General features: G+C 51.3%; 8 protein-coding genes across 8 annotated transcripts; 4 read left to right on the plus strand and 4 right to left on the minus strand.

Annotated features, from left to right (window-relative positions):
• Nucleotides 1-546: 546 nt before the first annotated feature.
• Nucleotides 547-1751, minus strand: AA0111_g10554 (hypothetical protein; the record flags this gene model as incomplete). Its single annotated transcript, XM_028644318.1, has 3 exons — nucleotides 547-1247; nucleotides 1311-1428; nucleotides 1482-1751. The coding sequence occupies 3 exons, from the start codon at nucleotides 1749-1751 to the stop codon at nucleotides 547-549; spliced, it is 1089 nt and encodes a 362-aa protein (XP_028501924.1).
• A 487-nt stretch (nucleotides 1752-2238) lies between these two features.
• AA0111_g10555 (hypothetical protein) lies at nucleotides 2239-2628 on the minus strand (the record flags this gene model as incomplete). The annotated part of the gene is made up of 1 exon (XM_028644319.1): nucleotides 2239-2628. The coding sequence occupies one exon, from the start codon at nucleotides 2626-2628 to the stop codon at nucleotides 2239-2241; it is 390 nt and encodes a 129-aa protein (XP_028501925.1).
• A 402-nt stretch (nucleotides 2629-3030) lies between these two features.
• AA0111_g10556 (hypothetical protein) lies at nucleotides 3031-4239 on the minus strand (the record flags this gene model as incomplete). The annotated part of the gene is made up of 1 exon (XM_028644320.1): nucleotides 3031-4239. One exon carries the CDS (start codon nucleotides 4237-4239, stop codon nucleotides 3031-3033), a length of 1209 nt encoding a protein of 402 aa, XP_028501926.1.
• Nucleotides 4240-5912: 1673 nt separating this feature from the next.
• On the plus strand, nucleotides 5913-7449 carry AA0111_g10557 (hypothetical protein; the record flags this gene model as incomplete). The annotated part of the gene is made up of 2 exons (XM_028644321.1): nucleotides 5913-6032; nucleotides 6082-7449. 2 exons carry the CDS (start codon nucleotides 5913-5915, stop codon nucleotides 7447-7449), a joined length of 1488 nt encoding a protein of 495 aa, XP_028501927.1.
• A 1603-nt stretch (nucleotides 7450-9052) lies between these two features.
• AA0111_g10558 (Glucan 1,3-beta-glucosidase) lies at nucleotides 9053-10658 on the plus strand (the record flags this gene model as incomplete). Its single annotated transcript, XM_028644322.1, has 6 exons — nucleotides 9053-9114; nucleotides 9238-9318; nucleotides 9377-9438; nucleotides 9489-10208; nucleotides 10267-10291; nucleotides 10346-10658. The coding sequence occupies 6 exons, from the start codon at nucleotides 9053-9055 to the stop codon at nucleotides 10656-10658; spliced, it is 1263 nt and encodes a 420-aa protein (XP_028501872.1).
• Nucleotides 10659-11467: 809 nt separating this feature from the next.
• Nucleotides 11468-13174, plus strand: AA0111_g10559 (hypothetical protein; the record flags this gene model as incomplete). Its single annotated transcript, XM_028644323.1, has 5 exons — nucleotides 11468-11653; nucleotides 11722-11884; nucleotides 11935-12523; nucleotides 12580-12920; nucleotides 12987-13174. 5 exons carry the CDS (start codon nucleotides 11468-11470, stop codon nucleotides 13172-13174), a joined length of 1467 nt encoding a protein of 488 aa, XP_028501873.1.
• Nucleotides 13175-13955: 781 nt separating this feature from the next.
• AA0111_g10560 (hypothetical protein) lies at nucleotides 13956-15344 on the minus strand (the record flags this gene model as incomplete). The annotated part of the gene is made up of 3 exons (XM_028644325.1): nucleotides 13956-14104; nucleotides 14158-14765; nucleotides 14824-15344. 3 exons carry the CDS (start codon nucleotides 15342-15344, stop codon nucleotides 13956-13958), a joined length of 1278 nt encoding a protein of 425 aa, XP_028501914.1.
• A 1165-nt stretch (nucleotides 15345-16509) lies between these two features.
• AA0111_g10561 (hypothetical protein) lies at nucleotides 16510-16884 on the plus strand (the record flags this gene model as incomplete). Its single annotated transcript, XM_028644326.1, has 1 exon — nucleotides 16510-16884. The coding sequence occupies one exon, from the start codon at nucleotides 16510-16512 to the stop codon at nucleotides 16882-16884; it is 375 nt and encodes a 124-aa protein (XP_028501913.1).
• Nucleotides 16885-16953: the final 69 nt, after the last annotated feature.

A 16953-nucleotide genomic window follows, 5' to 3' on the forward strand; every position in this document is an offset into this window, starting at 1 on the left:
TGCGCAGCTCTATTCCTTTCCTCGACGATTCTGACCGATTGATTATGTTCATCATCAGAATCCATCTCTTCTTCTTGTGACCAAGTCAGATTCTGGCTAGGATTAGAGCTACTGCACCATACCTTTTTCCAGTTCGGGTAAGGGGTTTACTTGATGTTTAATCGGCGTATTGAATCGGAGACAGGTCCGGTGAATTTTGGCGATTAAGATTTTGATGCGGGATCTAGAAAGAAGAAAGTACTTTGAACCTCTACATGTGCTGTTACAACGGGTCAAGAAACAAAAACGTGGCGGTGGCAAGCATGGATGTGACCTCTGTGAAGAGAGGATCTCCATTTACTCCCCGCTCGAATCTAGTGGTCAGACCCATCGCGTTTCTGGTGAAATCCGCTTATTCGGTCCCACCACCCGCACATGGCTTCAGAACGTTAACCATGGAAACGCATTGTTGTATAAGGTGCGAAAGTAGTATCTGCCCGGAAAAGAAAACTATGGAATAACCATCAATTGTTAGGGTGTTTACCTAGGTACCCAAGCTGTCGGATCCTAAAGACCAGGTGTATCCGCAATCCGGAAAACATATTTAACAGCACTTTGTTTCCCGTCCTTTAGATCTTTCAGGGCCTGCTCCACGCCTTCCAGCCCCCCAGGCCTTACTTCGAACGGATGTCCGTCGAACGTCCCCGCCTGCAACGCTCTCGTGAACCAGCGACAAGTTACCAAACCCAGATCACTAGCATCAGCACCATGAGCGCCATTGTCCTGGTTATGAACAGTGCCGACCGATGTTTTTGTCTTGGTCTGCGAAGACCCAACGTCCCAGTCACTCGGCAGAACAAGATCGATTGATCCATCAGATGCGACGACCTCTGCCAACACCTTCTGACTGGGAAGCCCGATGCCAGGGTCAAGCCCGTGTCGCAATTCACCGTAGTTGCCTTCCTTGAGGTGTGCGCGAATCTTGCTTATCATTTCGTCAGCACCAATGCGGTAGTCAATAACAATATCACCCTTGCTGCTATCGAGAAGCGTTTCGACGTAGTGCGAGCCCTTTCCTGCAATCGCAATGATGGGGTGAACGTTGCTGTTGCGTGCAAGCTTGATAGCAAAGGAGCCGACAGCCGAACTGGCGCCGTAAACCACAAAAGGTGTCGGAGTAGTTGCGGGATTCCAGGGAGTGGGGAGTTTGAGGTTGCGGAATACAGCTACGGCGGCGGTAAGGCTCGCGAGTGGTATTGTTGCAGCTTCTGTTAAGACACAAAGTTAATCATCTGCAACGCAGGGCTCCAAGGTGAAAGGGACGAGTATACCTTCAAAAGACTTGTCGGCAGGGATATGAAAAGTAGTCCAATCCCACGCAAGTGCATACTCTGCGTATGAACCTCCTGGCCCGCCCATTTCATGGAAAGCTGCGACGCGGTCTCCCTTCTGTTCCTTGCATCAGCATCCCTTCTCTCTGTCACAGTTTCTGGACTATGTACCTTGAACTCAACAACATCCTTGCCAACCTTTTCCACTATCCCCGCAATATCGTCGCCCTGGTTTACACCCCTCTTGCTCCTCGCCATTATTGAGTCATCGTCAGGGCCATCGTAGCTAGCGGCAAATTCTGGCACTTTCCAGTCCTTGGGGTTGGAGCCGGAGACGACGACCTTGATAAGGACTTGCTTGGCGCTGGGTTCGGGGATGGGGGCGTCAGACTCAATCTTGACCTTGACTCCCGAGCCAGGGCAGTTGACGAGATTCTTCATTGTGATGATGACGGTTTGAGTCTGAGTTCGGTGAGATTTGGAAGACGTCTAGAGTATCTAGTTACGGATTTCAAAGGCAGTGAGGAACCGTACTGAGCCACTTTCTAGGTAATGATTCCATTCCTTTATCATACAAAGCGTGTACGACATCGCAATTGACATTTGCCGACTCCGTCGTTTCTGCGGCTGAATGTTACAAATGCAGCTGGTCTCTGACCACACTCTAACTCGAAGAAAAAGTGCGACACTCGACCGTACCTAGCTATATGGGGCCTAAGTGTAGCATTTCTCCTTCAATGGTGTAATGCCTACGTGCCTTCCCACGGAGTAGTCGACGGTAAGGCCCACTAGCGCGCGGAAGCGGAGTCTCGGATGGTTAGTTAGCTTGACATTTCGGACGGAGTGCACCGGACGCTGCAACGTCATAGCGCTTCCGATTTTTACCTAGAAACTTCAGCTGCAAAAGGATGCAAGAATCTATGCTCCATCAAACGTCTAAGTGGAAGCTCGTGTTGACAATATTGTCTGTACACTCGATGTAGAAGCACACATCGACTTCTCCTCTGCCAAGATTCAGTGGGGCAGTACTGCTAATGCTTTTAGGGTATGTTGTAATCCAATCGACCAGAGCGCAAGTTCGTTCTTCGTTTTCGCTTTCCTCAATTTCGCCTTCCTCGTTCTCTTCTTGCGACCCATACTCACTTCCAGTGACACCGCTTCTGTCAAGTTCACTCCCAGCAGCATCATCACTCCCAGTAGCATTGCTCCCGTAATGATCTGTACCAGAATCAGAATCAGAATCCTCAGGGTCATAAGATCTCCTAGGGCCGAAAGACTCTGTAAGGTCACCATACGCGCCACACTCTGCCAGGAACATTTTCAACGTCTTTTGATTAGCCGGGTATAGTTGCCCAGTATACCTGTGATTCTGCCATTCTATACTCGCTTCCTCAGTTGCACGCTTCGCAGCTTGCCTGTCCTAGACATGTATACCAGCAAACCAGCCATCATCCATAGTTCATATTTTACCAGAGCGTCAAGAACTTGAAATCCGCAAAGGACCAGACACGGTGTCGACCCTGTTCATTCTCGCGCACACACATACATTCGAACGACTGGGCAAAACGCTTATTGCATGCTATGCAGTCTTCAATTGCGACATTGCCACGATGTAACGCATCAAACCAATACTTTCGTAACAAGTACCCACCCTTCGTGCTTCGCAAGTTCTCGCACGTCAAAAGTAAACACCACATTGGCCAACTTCCATCTCTTCACTTCACGTCTTCATCTCCGTTTCCATCTCCATCTCCAATTTCTCCAGATCCAAGTTTGGCGCCATCTTCTTCGCCCACCAAAGCGCTACCCAGCCTCTACTAGTATCTTTTAGTTTGATCGCCAGCTCCTGCTCTTGCTCTTGTTCGTCTGACTCCTGCTTGTATCGCTTCTCCATCTCTTGGCGCGTCATGCTGCGAAAGCTTGTATCGACCTTCTCACTGAAAGCCTCCGACGCCCAAACGCCAGGCACATAGACTTCAGTCGTGCGATGGAATTCAGGTCGCCGGCGGTGGTGCTCGGCAAGCGTGTGAGTAGCGTGTGGTAGTACTATTGCAGTGCGAGAGAGCGGCTGGAAAGGTGGAGGGTTGGCGACGTAAAGGTGTTCAGGCGACATAGTCACGGTATCTGATAAGCGAACCCGTTTGGGCAGTGGCGATGGCGAGGAGGATTGGCTGCCTGTCAAAGTGATGGCGCGAGGCCGCTTGAGGACCGGTTTAGGCATCGCCTCGTTATGCTGGTGGTCCGGCAACGATGTGGCAAGCGTCTGCGCAATTGCTAGCAGTGGACACTCGAACTCGAACTGACGTACACCTGAACGCTCTTGTGGTACAGTATACTGAAGCCGGCTGGCGTCAGGGGTTTGTGATGACGTTGAAAGTGAAGTGTCTACTGGCGGATTTGTTCGAGACGACTGCAGCTCTTCTTGTGTCATCTCTTTCTCAACAACCATCTTCAGCCATACCATCAGTAACCGGGCTCCTTCCTTCTCCTCATCAGTCGGTTCTCCTTCTTCCGCACCCTGGACGTATCTTAGACCCGGTACCCTAGTCAGCACAATCTTCTTCTTGTCCCACACGTTCAATGCTTCTCTCAGCTTTGGAAGATCCTGGACTGGTGTGTTCTTGTCTTCAAGTAAGTCTTCGAACTTCTCTATGGTGTTTGCCAATGCAATCTTCGCGGTACGCCAGGCCTTTCGAAGGATCTTGTGGGCGTCTGCTGTGTGGCAATTTTCTCCCCTTTTCTGGGACTTGAGCACTCCGCCGCGCGCGTCGAACTGTCCTTGTACGGACTGAATAGTGGCGATTTGTGAAGTTATTGTGCACGTCGGGCACATTAATGGAGAGGCTGGCTTCGGTGCAAGAGTAGCAGCTTTATCGTGGGTGCAGATGCTCGCGACGCAGACGGGCGCGGCGCCCTCAACCCGTGCCATTTTGCGCGGTGTGAGGGTTGAGTGGAGGCGTTAAGCGTAAGTACGGCTGTGGCGAGAGATTGTTGCGATACTGTGCAGGACACCTGAGACCGTGTGTGACTGACCTACGATTCTATCTTGGACTGAAGGCAGCAAAGTGAAAGAGTGCATGCTGCCGCCTCGTGACGTCGCAATTACAGGTGAAGTAAAGGAGAAAATTGGGGAAGCTATCGCAGTCTTCATGGCTCGGACGTAGACGTGTCCACGCTCCGGCATATCTCAGACAATATCTCCAGAACTTTTGGAAGCAGAATAAGGAGGTACCAGATGAGACAGCCCCACCTTGAACATCGTTCTATATACACACCTCAAACTTGATGAAACAGCCAGGAAAAAGGTCACATGTGGCGGAAGGACGACAATCAGTGGCGAGATGAAAGAAGCAAAGAGCTATTTAAGAGTGATGTCATCGATACCTAGGAAAGCGTTCTGCAGTACCTAGGTATTGATAGAGGGAAAGGTCCATCCAGTGAGTCGAATGATTGATAGTGAGAAGAAGTGCGTGGCCTTTGGTGAAGTTGAGGTACCGTGATGCAGGAAGTCCACTCAGGTTTTATGCATAGCTAAGCTTTCTTCAGTTCACACCAGAGGTACCCGCGACGGCCACCATGCGCTGAAAGGATCAAGAAGTTAGCTCACAACGTTCTGACCCGATCAAGACCTTGCTCAGGTTTTCCCACACGGCTTCGGCATGTTGTAGGCGATTGTCGCTATCATAGTACTGTACTGCTGAGCGTTGGTAGCAACAGAGAGTGCTGTCACTGCGCTTCGAACCACAACGCGCAGTCCCGAGTTATGTGTTCGCCGAACACGATAGTACGATGCACAGCTAGGCCCATGATACTACATAACCTTGCTAAGTTTCGTTCATCACTGCCTACTCACATGGCTATCTCCAGGCACACCTATCAAGCACTTCTCTCACTTCTCTCAACAAATCGTATGGCTGCACATGTCTGTGTCTTCTCTTGAATCCTCAGCTATCGGCAAATAAGCTAAGTGCCGAACCGTCGTGTAAACAAAACAGTCAATTACCGAAATCTGTTGGTTTGATCGGCGAGGCGACGTGGACCGTGTGAGGATATACTACCCATGGTCGGTAAATGCTTCTTCTCGGAAAAACAAAAGTCAACATGTAATGCATTAAATCGAACGACATCAAACGGGAGATGACATGTTCGAGAGTCCTGCACGTAGGAAAGGGGTGTCCGAGAACTCAGAAAACGGTTGTCGTGAAGGATATGCTATGACCTTAGCCAAGGCCGCGACCCACGGAGCCCGTGGGCGCGAGGCTGGAAGGAAGCTGCGATCGCGCCACCACGAACGAGGGCATCATCTAGAGTGTGACACCAACATCGACGCCAAACACATTGCATCGTGTTTTCCATCACTTTCGTTCCTTCCTTTTTCTACTTCGAGAGATGTGTTGGTAATAGGACCGAAAGAGAAGACCAATTCGTGCTTTGGAGCCGGTGCGACCATCGTAGCGCCTTCTTAGGGCAATAATGGCAGACCATGCTATCGAAGAGCCACATGAAGACCATGGTACTGCTCCAAGTCTTCATTATAATGCCAGGACGACTTGCATACATAAGGATGTTCCGCAGCCTCCTCCAACAATAGCAACCCCAGACATGGAGAAATCTTCGTGGCTGTCGTCATTGACGAATCATGGATCCAAGCCGCCGTTCATGCTCAAGGTCAGAAGCTCGGATGCATTCATCATCGGGACTATTTCCTTGGCTGTTTTTACTGTAAGTAGTCATCCCTAATATAGCTATCGCTCTGAGCTGACAAAAGAAGGACATGTTTCTGTATGGTGTCATTGTGCCTGTCATACCCTTCGCAATAGGTTCGCTTAGCCATGTTGAAGACGCCCAAGTCCAATACTGGGTCTCAGTACTCGTCGCCGTATATGGCGCTGCGCTTCTTGCATTCTCGCCCATTTGCGGGTGGCTTGCAGACCGCGGCTCGTCACGCCGAACTCCGCTTCTTCTGGGCTTGCTAGTCCTCTTGGGAGCTACCATTCTGCTAAACTTTGGCAACTCGATTGGCGGTCTAATCGTTGGACGAATACTGCAGGGAGCTTCAGCGGCTGTGGTATGGGTCGTCGGCCTCGCCTTGCTGGCTGACACAGTGCCTCAAGAGCGACTCGCAACAGCTACTGGGTGGCTGACTATAGGCGTTTCTCTTGGCATGCTCATATCCCCTATTCTGGGTGGCGTAGTCTACGACAAGGCCGGCTACAACGCTGTCTTTGGCATGTGCTATGCATCGGTTGGTTTGGACGTGGTCCTTCGGTTGCTGCTCGTGGAGAAGAAGGTTGCCGCAAAATGGGATACAAACGCTACGGGCCGCCCACCCGTCGACGACAACGAATACTTAGACAAGACCATAACGCCGGTCATCGCTCCGACAGATCAGGACCTTGATCAAGATGCTAGCAAGACCATATTGCAGCAAGAAGCGTCATTCGTCGAAACGCAGCAGAGCAGTCCGCCTCGTCGACGCCTACGCGACCGTCTACCACCAGTCCTGTCGCTCTTGTACTCTCGACGCCTACTCGCCTCACTATTCTGCGCTCTTATTCAGGCCATGTTGTTGACAGCCTTCGACTCTGTTCTTACTATCCATGCCGCAAACACATTCAACTGGAATTCAACAGGCGCCGCACTCTTATTCCTTCCGATTATCATTCCAAGCCTCCTCTCGCCGTTGTGGGGTTGGCTGAGCGATACGTACGGCGGCCGCTATGTGGTTGTCGTGGGCTTCCTGTGTGGTTGTCCTCCCCTTGTCTGCCTCCGCTTCGTGGACGAGAACACAATGAAGGACAAGGTGTTGATATGCGCGTTGTTGGCTGTCACTGGATTGTTCGTAGGCATGACCTTTGCACCAGTCATGGCAGAGATATCCGCTGTTGCTGAGGCAAAAGAAAGGAAGATGATTGCAAATGGACGCCCAGGATTTGGCAAAGGTGGTGCATTCGCGCAGGCTTATGCACTATACAACTGCGCATTCGCTGGAGGCTGCATGGTGGGACCCTTGCTGGCTGGATTTCTCGTGGACGACAGTGGATGGGGCACGATGGCAGCGGTGCTGGGAGCGCTGTCTGCTGTCACAGCTGTACCAAGCTTTCTATGGCTGGGCGGATGGGTGCTAAGAAACAAGTGATTTCAGTCGTTAGAAGAGCCTGTCGGAATATTTGACTGGATATATTGACGTCCGTTGGTTGCACTCTGCGTGTTGTGCGACATGGTACCAACTGCCTCTGATTCGTCCCAACCTGCCGGCGTTACTCTTGTGGCCCGTAAGCCGCCACGCCACACCTTGATCGCACCTTCACGTCTCGACATCGCATCTCATCACTCCATCATACCTCCATCCTAGTTCGCCACCACGCCTGCGATACTGCACAAGTTCATCTAGGTAGATTGTTATGTCAGCTGCCGTTGGCATGCCCGGAAGCAGCGTCTTGCTTATCCCCGTCGTTCCTCGCCCCATACGTTCAATCCAATCGACCCGCCACCCAACTAAATACAACCCTCGCTACTCTACCCTGTCGATACTTGCTGCACGCAATCAAACCCCTTTTGATACTCTATTCTCAGATGCTGCGCCAGCCGTGTGGTTGCACGAAAGGACCCTATTCGCGGCAGAGCTTCGGTGCGAGTCTTTCCCGAAAGAAGTGACAATGGAATCTGCCTTGGCGCCTTCGCTGCGCATCGGCAGAACCAATCTTTTGAGGATTTTCAGGATGTTATGTCTCCGAGCTGCACTACGTCATGCAACCAGAGAAAAAAGTAGGAGAAACGCGCAGAGCGAACTGCCGACATCGCTCGTGACAGCTTTCCTCCGATGACCTAGAATGATGCATGGAAAACTGCAACTGCATTGCCATGTCCTTGACCATACTACAGGTTCCCGCTAAATTAGCTTGTAAATCCTAGATCACCTGGTCTATACTACGCACTCTAGCTTCTGGGGTCGTCATACTCCGTCTGGGGTTTTCTGGTACCTAAATCTGCGACTGTCACTCTAAGCTCATGCGCGATCAATCACGTTGCGCGGTTGGAATGGCCTAATCCTATAACGTGTTTCAGGCTCTAGGCGACTACGCAAGTACGATTACTCTGCAGCAAGTCCGTCTTCTTCTCAAGACTTCTGCGAAAATGTAGAAGGTCACGCATCAGGAGAAAACACTCACGCCTAGAGTCTTGGGTCCACGATGCCCGTTTTCGCCGGAATCTGTGCGGGGTGTTACATCAGGTCTACGCGCGAAATACGTTCGCGTGAACGCGTCACATGCGCCACATCTACATACGGTGTGCTTAGCAAACAATCTCCTGACCGGATCGACATCTACGTAGCCTCTTATCCGTACTTCCGGGGTAAGGTTCGCTTCAACGGCGTCCAATTTGCCTTCCTTGTTAGGTCATAGGTCACACGCCAGTTTACCTCCAAGAGAACTTGCTAAGCTGACTATGAGTATACCAAGAAAACTTGCTAATTTCACTATACGTATACCGCTCAGATCTGACAAGGTATATTTGCCAGTCATCCCTTGCTATAGCAGTTGCAACTCACCAGGTTAGCACTTGCAAGGGGCGCACAAACACCACCCTTACCAACTGTGGTTCCTATTCCGGTGACAGTCCATCTCAAGCGTAAACGTACTGCTCATTTACGCGCACCCCTTAACCTTTACCTTGGTTCACGACCGCCACATTTTCAGGGCCTTCGCTCTTACTCTTAGCTTCGTATACTACTCAACATCATGATTTTCAGCCGCGCACTTGTGGCTTTATCGCTATGCGCCAGCGCGATTGCAGCTCCCACGTAAGTGTTGTCTACGATGCGGAGGAACACGCCTTTCCACTTCCGGCTGAGGCGTGGCAACTCCGCACTCACTACTCTTTCCCTAGCAAAGTTTGCTTCACGCAGCTGCTGATACATTTCCAGTGAGAAGCGTGGAGTCGACTTCAATTGGGGGTCGGAAAAGATTCGTGGTGTCAATATTGGAGGATGGTTGGTCCTGGAACCGTAAGCTGCCTTTGACTTCCAAAAACCTGAGGATGTGTTACTAAGTATCTCCACACAGTTGGATCACGCCCTCGATCTTTGACGCAGCAAACCAGGGTCGTCCGGGGGATATAGTTGATGGTAAGTTTTTTCCGCAAGATGCGACAGGGTTAGAAGCTAATGCTTCACAGAGTTCACCTTGTGCGAGAAGCTTGGGCATGATGCAGCACTTAGTATCCTCCGCAACCACTGGGATACGTGGGTTAGATGGGAAGACTTCAACAAGATCAAACAGTCCGGCTTCAACATCGTTCGTATTCCTGTCGGCTTCTGGGCATACGACACGTTCGGTACGGCTTATGTCAGCGGTGCAGCCGTCTACATTGACGCCGCTATTGATTGGTCGCGAAGCCTAGGGCTCAAGATCATCATCGATCTCCATGGCGCACCAGGCTCGCAGAACGGATTCGACAACTCTGGCCAACGGATGGACAAGCCCCGCTGGCAAGAAGGCGACACAGTCGCGCAGACTCTGCAGGTTCACCGGACCATCGCGCAAAAGTATGCGCAAGCACAGTATCAGGATGTCGTCGTTGGTATTCAGCTAGTCAACGAGCCTGCATTGTACAACGGTCTTAACCGGGACGTGCTTGCTCAATTTTACCGCGATGGTTATGGTCAGATCAGAGAGGTTTCAGATACCCCAGTGATCCTTTCCGATGGTTTCGTGCCACCAAACACTTGGAATGGTTTCCTCACCCCGTCGGATGCAAACGCAGTAAACGTTGCTATGGATCACCACGACTATCAAGTTTTTGACAGCAACCTCCTTCGCATGTCACCTGCCGACCACGTAGGATACACCTGCAGTAACTCTGAGTCGTACAACGGCGCGGATAAGTGGACTTTTGGTATGTGATCAGATGACCGTACTATTTCTTGACACTTGCTGACTCGCATCGCTTTTAGTCGGAGAGTGGACAGGAGCCATGACGTAAGACAGCCCTCACCTTTGTGACACGTGAGACCCTTACTGACACCGTACCAGAGATTGTGCAAAGTACCTCAACGGCTACGGCCGTGGCGCCCGCTACGACGGCACTCTCGCCAGCAGCTCCTACATTGGATCTTGCGACTGGCAAAACGACCTCTCACGCTGGTCAGCTTCCTACAAGGACGACTCTCGACGTTACATCGAGGCCCAAATCCAAGCCTTTGAGTCCAAAACTCAGGGCTGGTTCTGGTGGAACTTTAAGACAGAGGGTGCGGCTGAGTGGGACGCCTTTCGACTCATCGACGCTGGTGTCTTTCCGGCGATCAGAAACGGGCAGGTGGAATACAAGTTCGGCACTGTTTGTTAGGAGCAAAATGGGACGGTGACTTATCAGCTTCCAGGTAATTGGACAAAACCATGCATGGGTACAATCCTGGATAGGCGAGGGGCACATTTATGAGTAACGACTATGCACATTGTTCAGCTGATTGATGAGATATATGATAAATGCTACATCTGCGCATACATGGCGCTAGCTTCCAGAGCTGAAGTATTCTGCATCATGTGAGTAACGTGGGCAAAAGCAAGTAGGGCGAACCACTGGCAAACATGCCATCGTACGATGTCAGCCAACAGTCGCACCGCTTCCAAACAGTACGACGTTCCAGCTCAAAGACTTACCTCCAACGGATCACCTTATGCGAAATGCGCACAATGGAACCGCGCTAATGGACTCAGCTTCTCCACAGAAAAACAACGTTGTCGGCTCCAGTTGTTCCCCAGATTCCCAGCCGAAAGGCACCCCGTGCGAACCCACAACCAGGAAACCACACATATTCTCCCTACCGGCGTCAAAACTACTACCGAAAAGTCTTGGATAGTGTGCATATGGACTGTTTATTACGATAAGATCTGCAGGCCAAGCTTAGTGGCTGAATAGATTGGAGTGCGCGAGGAAGCTATATTGCAGTACAGTGCGGGGAAAAGTCTTGGATGCGTCCTATGCCAATACCACGCCAAGCGGGTGATTAGAACTTGCGTGTTAACACACCATGCCGCCATCATGCATTACAAAAGGAAGCGCGCATCCTACTTTGCTTGCTGACTACCTTTTCCAGTCCGTTCGGTCCAAAAACTTCTCCTACGAAGAAGTCAGCTTGAAAGAACCTCGCTAAGATGGATACAAAACACCAGCCTACCGTTGAGCCGACGGACGAGAAACCCGTGGCTGTGGCGCACTTGGAAGACAAGAGTGAGCTTGGTCCCGATAAGCATGCTGGCGCGGTGGACTATACCGGCGCGGAGGCGAAGACAGATCCGGAAGAGATTGCACTTGTACGGAAGATCGACTGGAGACTGATGGTAAGTTATAGTGGGAAAGATTGAATCGGAGCGAAAAGATGTGGTTGGCTAATGTGCATGGGGTACAGCCGACTTTATGCGTCATGTACTTCTTGAACTACGTTGACCGCAATGCTATTGCGCAAGCACGTCTGAACAATCTAGAGGAGGACTTGGGAATGTCTGGAGTCCAGTTCAACACTTGCGTTAGCATTCTCTTCGTGGGCTACGTCTTGATGCAGATCCCGTCGAGTGAGTATTTTTTGCACTGTCCGCGATTGATAGGAAGCTGATGTGTACAGATATGCTCATCACAAGGATAAGACCTGGTATTTACATGAGTACGTGGATGTTTGTCTGGGCCATTGTATCAGCTTGCACAGCGCTGGTGCAGAACTTTGGTGGACTGGTCGCATGCCGGTTCTTCCTGGGTATCACTGAGGCGCCCTTCTATCCTGGAGCTACGTACATGCTCTCCATCTTCTACACGCGGAAGGAAGTCGCAACACGTATTGCGCTGCTTTACTGCGCGCAAATCTTGGCTACTGGATTTAGTGGCTTGATTGCTGCTGGCGTGTTCCAGCTAGACGGCGCAAGGGGCATTGCAGGATGGCGTTGGCTGTTCATAATTGAAGGGGCAGTGACGGCATTGGTGGCCATCTGGGGCTTCTTCATGCTACCCAACACTCCATTGACTACCAGTTGGTTGAACCCCAGAGAACGGGAACTCGCCCATGCGCGCATGGAGCGCGACCGCGTTGGCGACTCCACAGAACCCGTCAGTATGATGGAGGGACTGAGACAGGCGTGCCGCGACAAGAGGACTTGGTTATTCTGCCTCATGCAGAACTTCCATCTCAGTGCTTGCTCGTTCAACTCCTTTTTCCCAACGTAAGTGACTTGATTTCACACCTGTTTCAGGGAAAGCTTACTGATGGCGATGACAGCGTGGTCAAGACTCTCGGCTTCAGCACCACAATCACTCTGGTATTGACATGTCCTCCCTTCCTGCTTGCCGGCGCGGCAGGTATCGCTACAGGCTGGAGTTCAGGACGTATGCATGAACGTACCTGGCACATCACTGGCGGACTGCTGGTCGCCATTGTTGGATTCGTCATTGCTGCCAGTACCTTGAACACTGCCGGACGATACGTAGCGTGCTTCATCTTCCCCATTGGCGCCTACTCTGTCAACTCAGTCATTATCGGCTGGGCATCTTCGACGCTCAGCCAGACGAAGGAGAAGAAAGCCGTCGTCCTTGCCATGACAAATGTCGGTGGCCAGATTGGTAAGTTATGGCTTGTACCAAATGCAATGCGAGACATACACTGACTTTGCATCTTCACATCTGCAGGTTACATCTACGGTGCGTACCTCTGGCCCGACACGGATAAGCCAAGGTACGGCATTGGATTTGGCGCATCCGCTGCGTTTGCGCTGTGCTCGATTGCTTGTGCGTGGGCGATTCGCATAATGCTCATCAAGGAGAACCAGAGGCTCAAGGCGTCGACGAATGAGCGCGTCAACTTGTACGGATACTGATGAGGTGGCTGGCCCATGAGCTGTTCCTACACATTGGAGATGGCTTCGTTGCTGTCATAGAGATGGGCTGTCGGCGTTCGTGATAGATCAAAAGCCAATGTATGTGTGGTACTAGTAGGATGCCTACCCCAATCAAAACATAACCCCATCTGTCTACATACATCCTTTGGCAATGTGCATCGTACCCATCGACGGTATTTGAACCCGTTAGTAAAACAACCTGAACTTACGAGGCTTCCTACCACATTCGGTTGATATTGGGGATGTGATGGTTTTATTGTGGGGGTTTGAGTCTTCGTCTCGAGAGTTGGCGATGATGCATGTCATGTGTGATTAGTCTACGCGGCGAGACTTGGAAGTAGACGCTATAATGGTAGATGAGAACAGCAGGCCAGAATCAATGATCGTCAAAGTCAGCTTAAAACAAAACGACGATTAGCCTAGGACTACATCAGATCACGCGCCAGCCGGCGATTGCGTTCTCTGACCTATACTCTTACAAATATTGATACGTGCTGGTTAGTAAGAATGGGCGAAGTCGTCGTTTACATCCTGTTAGTTCACTGCAACTGGCAAAAGTCAATACACCCCCAGATACACAATACTTCCCAGACCTCATTCGAGGAGAAACCACTATCATTACCTCTTCCTAGAGATTGAAACCCCGCTATGCAAATATCAATATTACGCCTGGCTCACCAAATACCTATAGAGCTTGATGCAAGGAAACGCTAGATGACAAGAACAAGAACAATATTAACAAAGAAACTTCCAATTGGTTCTATAATGAAGACTGGGGTGTCCAGTTCTTGTATAGACAGGAGCACAATGTGCTGGCATCCTGAGCCTTGAGCTTGGCGTCGTCGCCGGATGAGCTCGTGCAAGCTGGTATCCCTTGTCCACCTGCTACACTTTGTTCGATACGTGCGGCTACGTTGAGTTAGTTGATGCTCGTGATATGCGCAGAGGAAGTTGATGCTTACCGTATGGCCATGCTTTATTCGCGACCTTTCCCACAGCGATGGTATCGTCTGGATACGTCTGCTGCATCTTTGTGTACAGATACCCGTTCACGTTCGTCGCACCGTAGTCGCACTCAAAGTCGCCCCTCTTGTTCCCAAGACTGCCAGTCACGTTGACAGTCTTTGACCGCGAGATTTGGAACCTGTATCGCTCCGTGTCCTTCCCTGAGTCCAACAATTCGAGATCCTCATTCTGGAATGTAGTATCGAACGTGTCGTCTTGTGCGCCGGACGATATCTTATACGAGCCTGATGAGCCGCTGATGTCCCAGTTGAGGATCGTGAGAGCCTTTTGTGGATCGTCGTAGTAATTTGTGTTTGGCGGGCAGGTCCAGGTATCGGGATCCGCGGTACAGCCGGTGTTGACGGTGTCGAGGAACAGCACAAGCGACCAGCTACCGACTGGGAAGTTCGAAGGGACAGCGGGTGAGGAAGAGGATGAGGATACGGATGAGGGAGAGTCGGTGGCGGTGGGTGAGTTTGAGTCGGAGTTGCTGTCTGATGCAGGTTTGCTGTCGCTACCAGCCGATGTTGAGCCGCCTGTAGATGTGGAAGCTTCAGATGAACTGCTGCAAACGTCGTTAGCTTCAGACGTCTTTGTGGACGTGAACTGGGATATCAACATACCTCTTGTGATCCTTCTTCAGTCCCATGGCCAGCCCAACGCCCAAAGCCACAATCAGCGCAATGATGATAGCGGCAACTACAGCAATCTTCTTCCATCCCCAGGCACCGAGCCCCCGTCGTCTTCGTTGCCGGACATGTCCAAACTTCTCTTCATCTCTATCACTCCATACGCTGACACTAAGATTGCTCCCATTGTGTGGTCGGTCCTCGCTGCTCTCCCTCGGCGTGGTCAGTCTGCCGCCCGTCAACACCGACATAAAGCCACCCTTCTTCTCGTTCCTGTGCACATGTCCATGCTGTACCGGTCCGACATGCTGATGCGATGGGTCGTTGCAGAATGTACTTTCGGTGGTGACCTCAATCTTGGCCGTCTTGGACGGTGTGGCCGCAGGCGATTTGCCGCGTTTGGCTTCGAGGATCACGGAGAGACGCTGGCCAGCCGGTGTCGAGATGCGCTTTGCCGGCCGGTCATCCTCGGTAGGATAGTAAGATTTGGCGCGCTTGGAGCGAATGAAGTTCATTAGGTCGGTGATGGCACTGGTGAGCTATATTGCTTGTGAATCGAAAGGTGTAATGCTGTTCCGTCCGGCAGAAGAAACAGTCGACGTTCTCGCAGCTATGATCGCTCGTGCGGGTGGCTTGCCGCTATATCGCGCACTATAGCTTGGGAGCGGACGGGTGAAGATAACGAACGACGGTCGAAGTGAGTTGAGAGTCAGAGGAAGATATCAGGAGCTATCCTGTCTCCAGCCGTGAGGTACGACACATCCGCTTGCACCATGATGGCAAGCGAAAGCTTGTACGGGGCGAATCTTGTTGACATGTTCCTACTAAGGCCTCGAGCACCTGGCGTCTGCGCTCTATCACGCGCTAATGACCGTTATAGTATCGAATTAAACCGAACATGGCTAGAAAATCATCCCATTCTCCTGACCATCACTCATGTCGCTGGTCATCGGTGGAGCGCGCTGGAGCTGCACGGTGCTGCGTCGGGAACGGGTGCGCCATGGATACAGTAGCTGGTGATCATGGAAGCTCGTCGGGAGCTTTTGTGAAAAGGGACAGGATGGTGGCGTGCTTCACGGCCTGGGGTTCAGTGGGACGCATTCATTTGCTGGGTCAGATGGAGACATCATCGCTGTGCCATCTTCTCGACGTTGTGTCGCACGTGCGAACTCTGTTTGTGGCGTCGTTTCGCGTCCTGAGGTGTTTTTTGTTTTGGAGGATTTATTAGGGGCTGTCCGCCGCTAAGTTCCGTGTTCCTGGTGCCTGTGCCTGCATTCGGCAGCAGGGATCCGCGCCGAGGGATCTGGCTGGCAAACCGACTGGACCTCAACTCCAGGGTCTTTCACGTGCCGGCCTGCAAAGGTGAAGTTTGGATGTTATACTCACTGTGTATGAGAGACAGCTGTAGTACTCGCTGTCTTTAATGTTTGTTGATCGATGAGTCACGCTAGCTGCCGAACACGCCTTCTTTACGCGTCCTCGCTCTCACCGACCGCGTACTTTCCTCACGCGTCTGAAGCTACAAACGTGACTGCCTGCAAACATGCTCTCGCCTACCGTCTTCTCATGACGTCTGCAAACACACTTTAATTAAGAAATCTCCAAGAGCCTACGTAAGTATCCAAGCCGCCACACTTGCGCAATTCATTGTGGACAATCTCCCTACACCAGAAACCCAACATGCCGCCCAATCGGGTTGTAGTCCGACTCGTCCCTGGCTGCTCTGATGGCGATCCCCTTCACGTCCCCGCGCCTGGGGTGTACACTCGCGTCGATCCTCCAACTGTATACTTGGAGAAAATCGGCCAGCAATGGATGGAGGCTCGAAAAGAGGCTCGGCCAGGGGTCCAGTACATCCTCGAAGCCCTGCCATTCGGATACTCGCTATGGCAGCGTCCTCGGCCATCCAACCCAGCTCACTTTGATCGCTATCTTTATGGACATCCTGGAAAGAAGCCTTTCGATTCTCCAAACCGCTTCTTCCCTCATTTTGAGTATACAGTACTAAGACATAAGTCTGTTCGCGCTAAACGCACGGGCCCAACAACAACATGAGATCACAAGACGGATATCTTCTCCAACACCACACAACTCCATTAATATAATGTCTTTTGGCACTGAAAT

Source organism: Alternaria arborescens, assembly GCF_004154835.1.
Source record: "Alternaria arborescens strain FERA 675 chromosome Unknown contig_36, whole genome shotgun sequence".
NCBI lineage: Eukaryota > Fungi > Ascomycota > Dothideomycetes > Pleosporales > Pleosporaceae > Alternaria > Alternaria arborescens.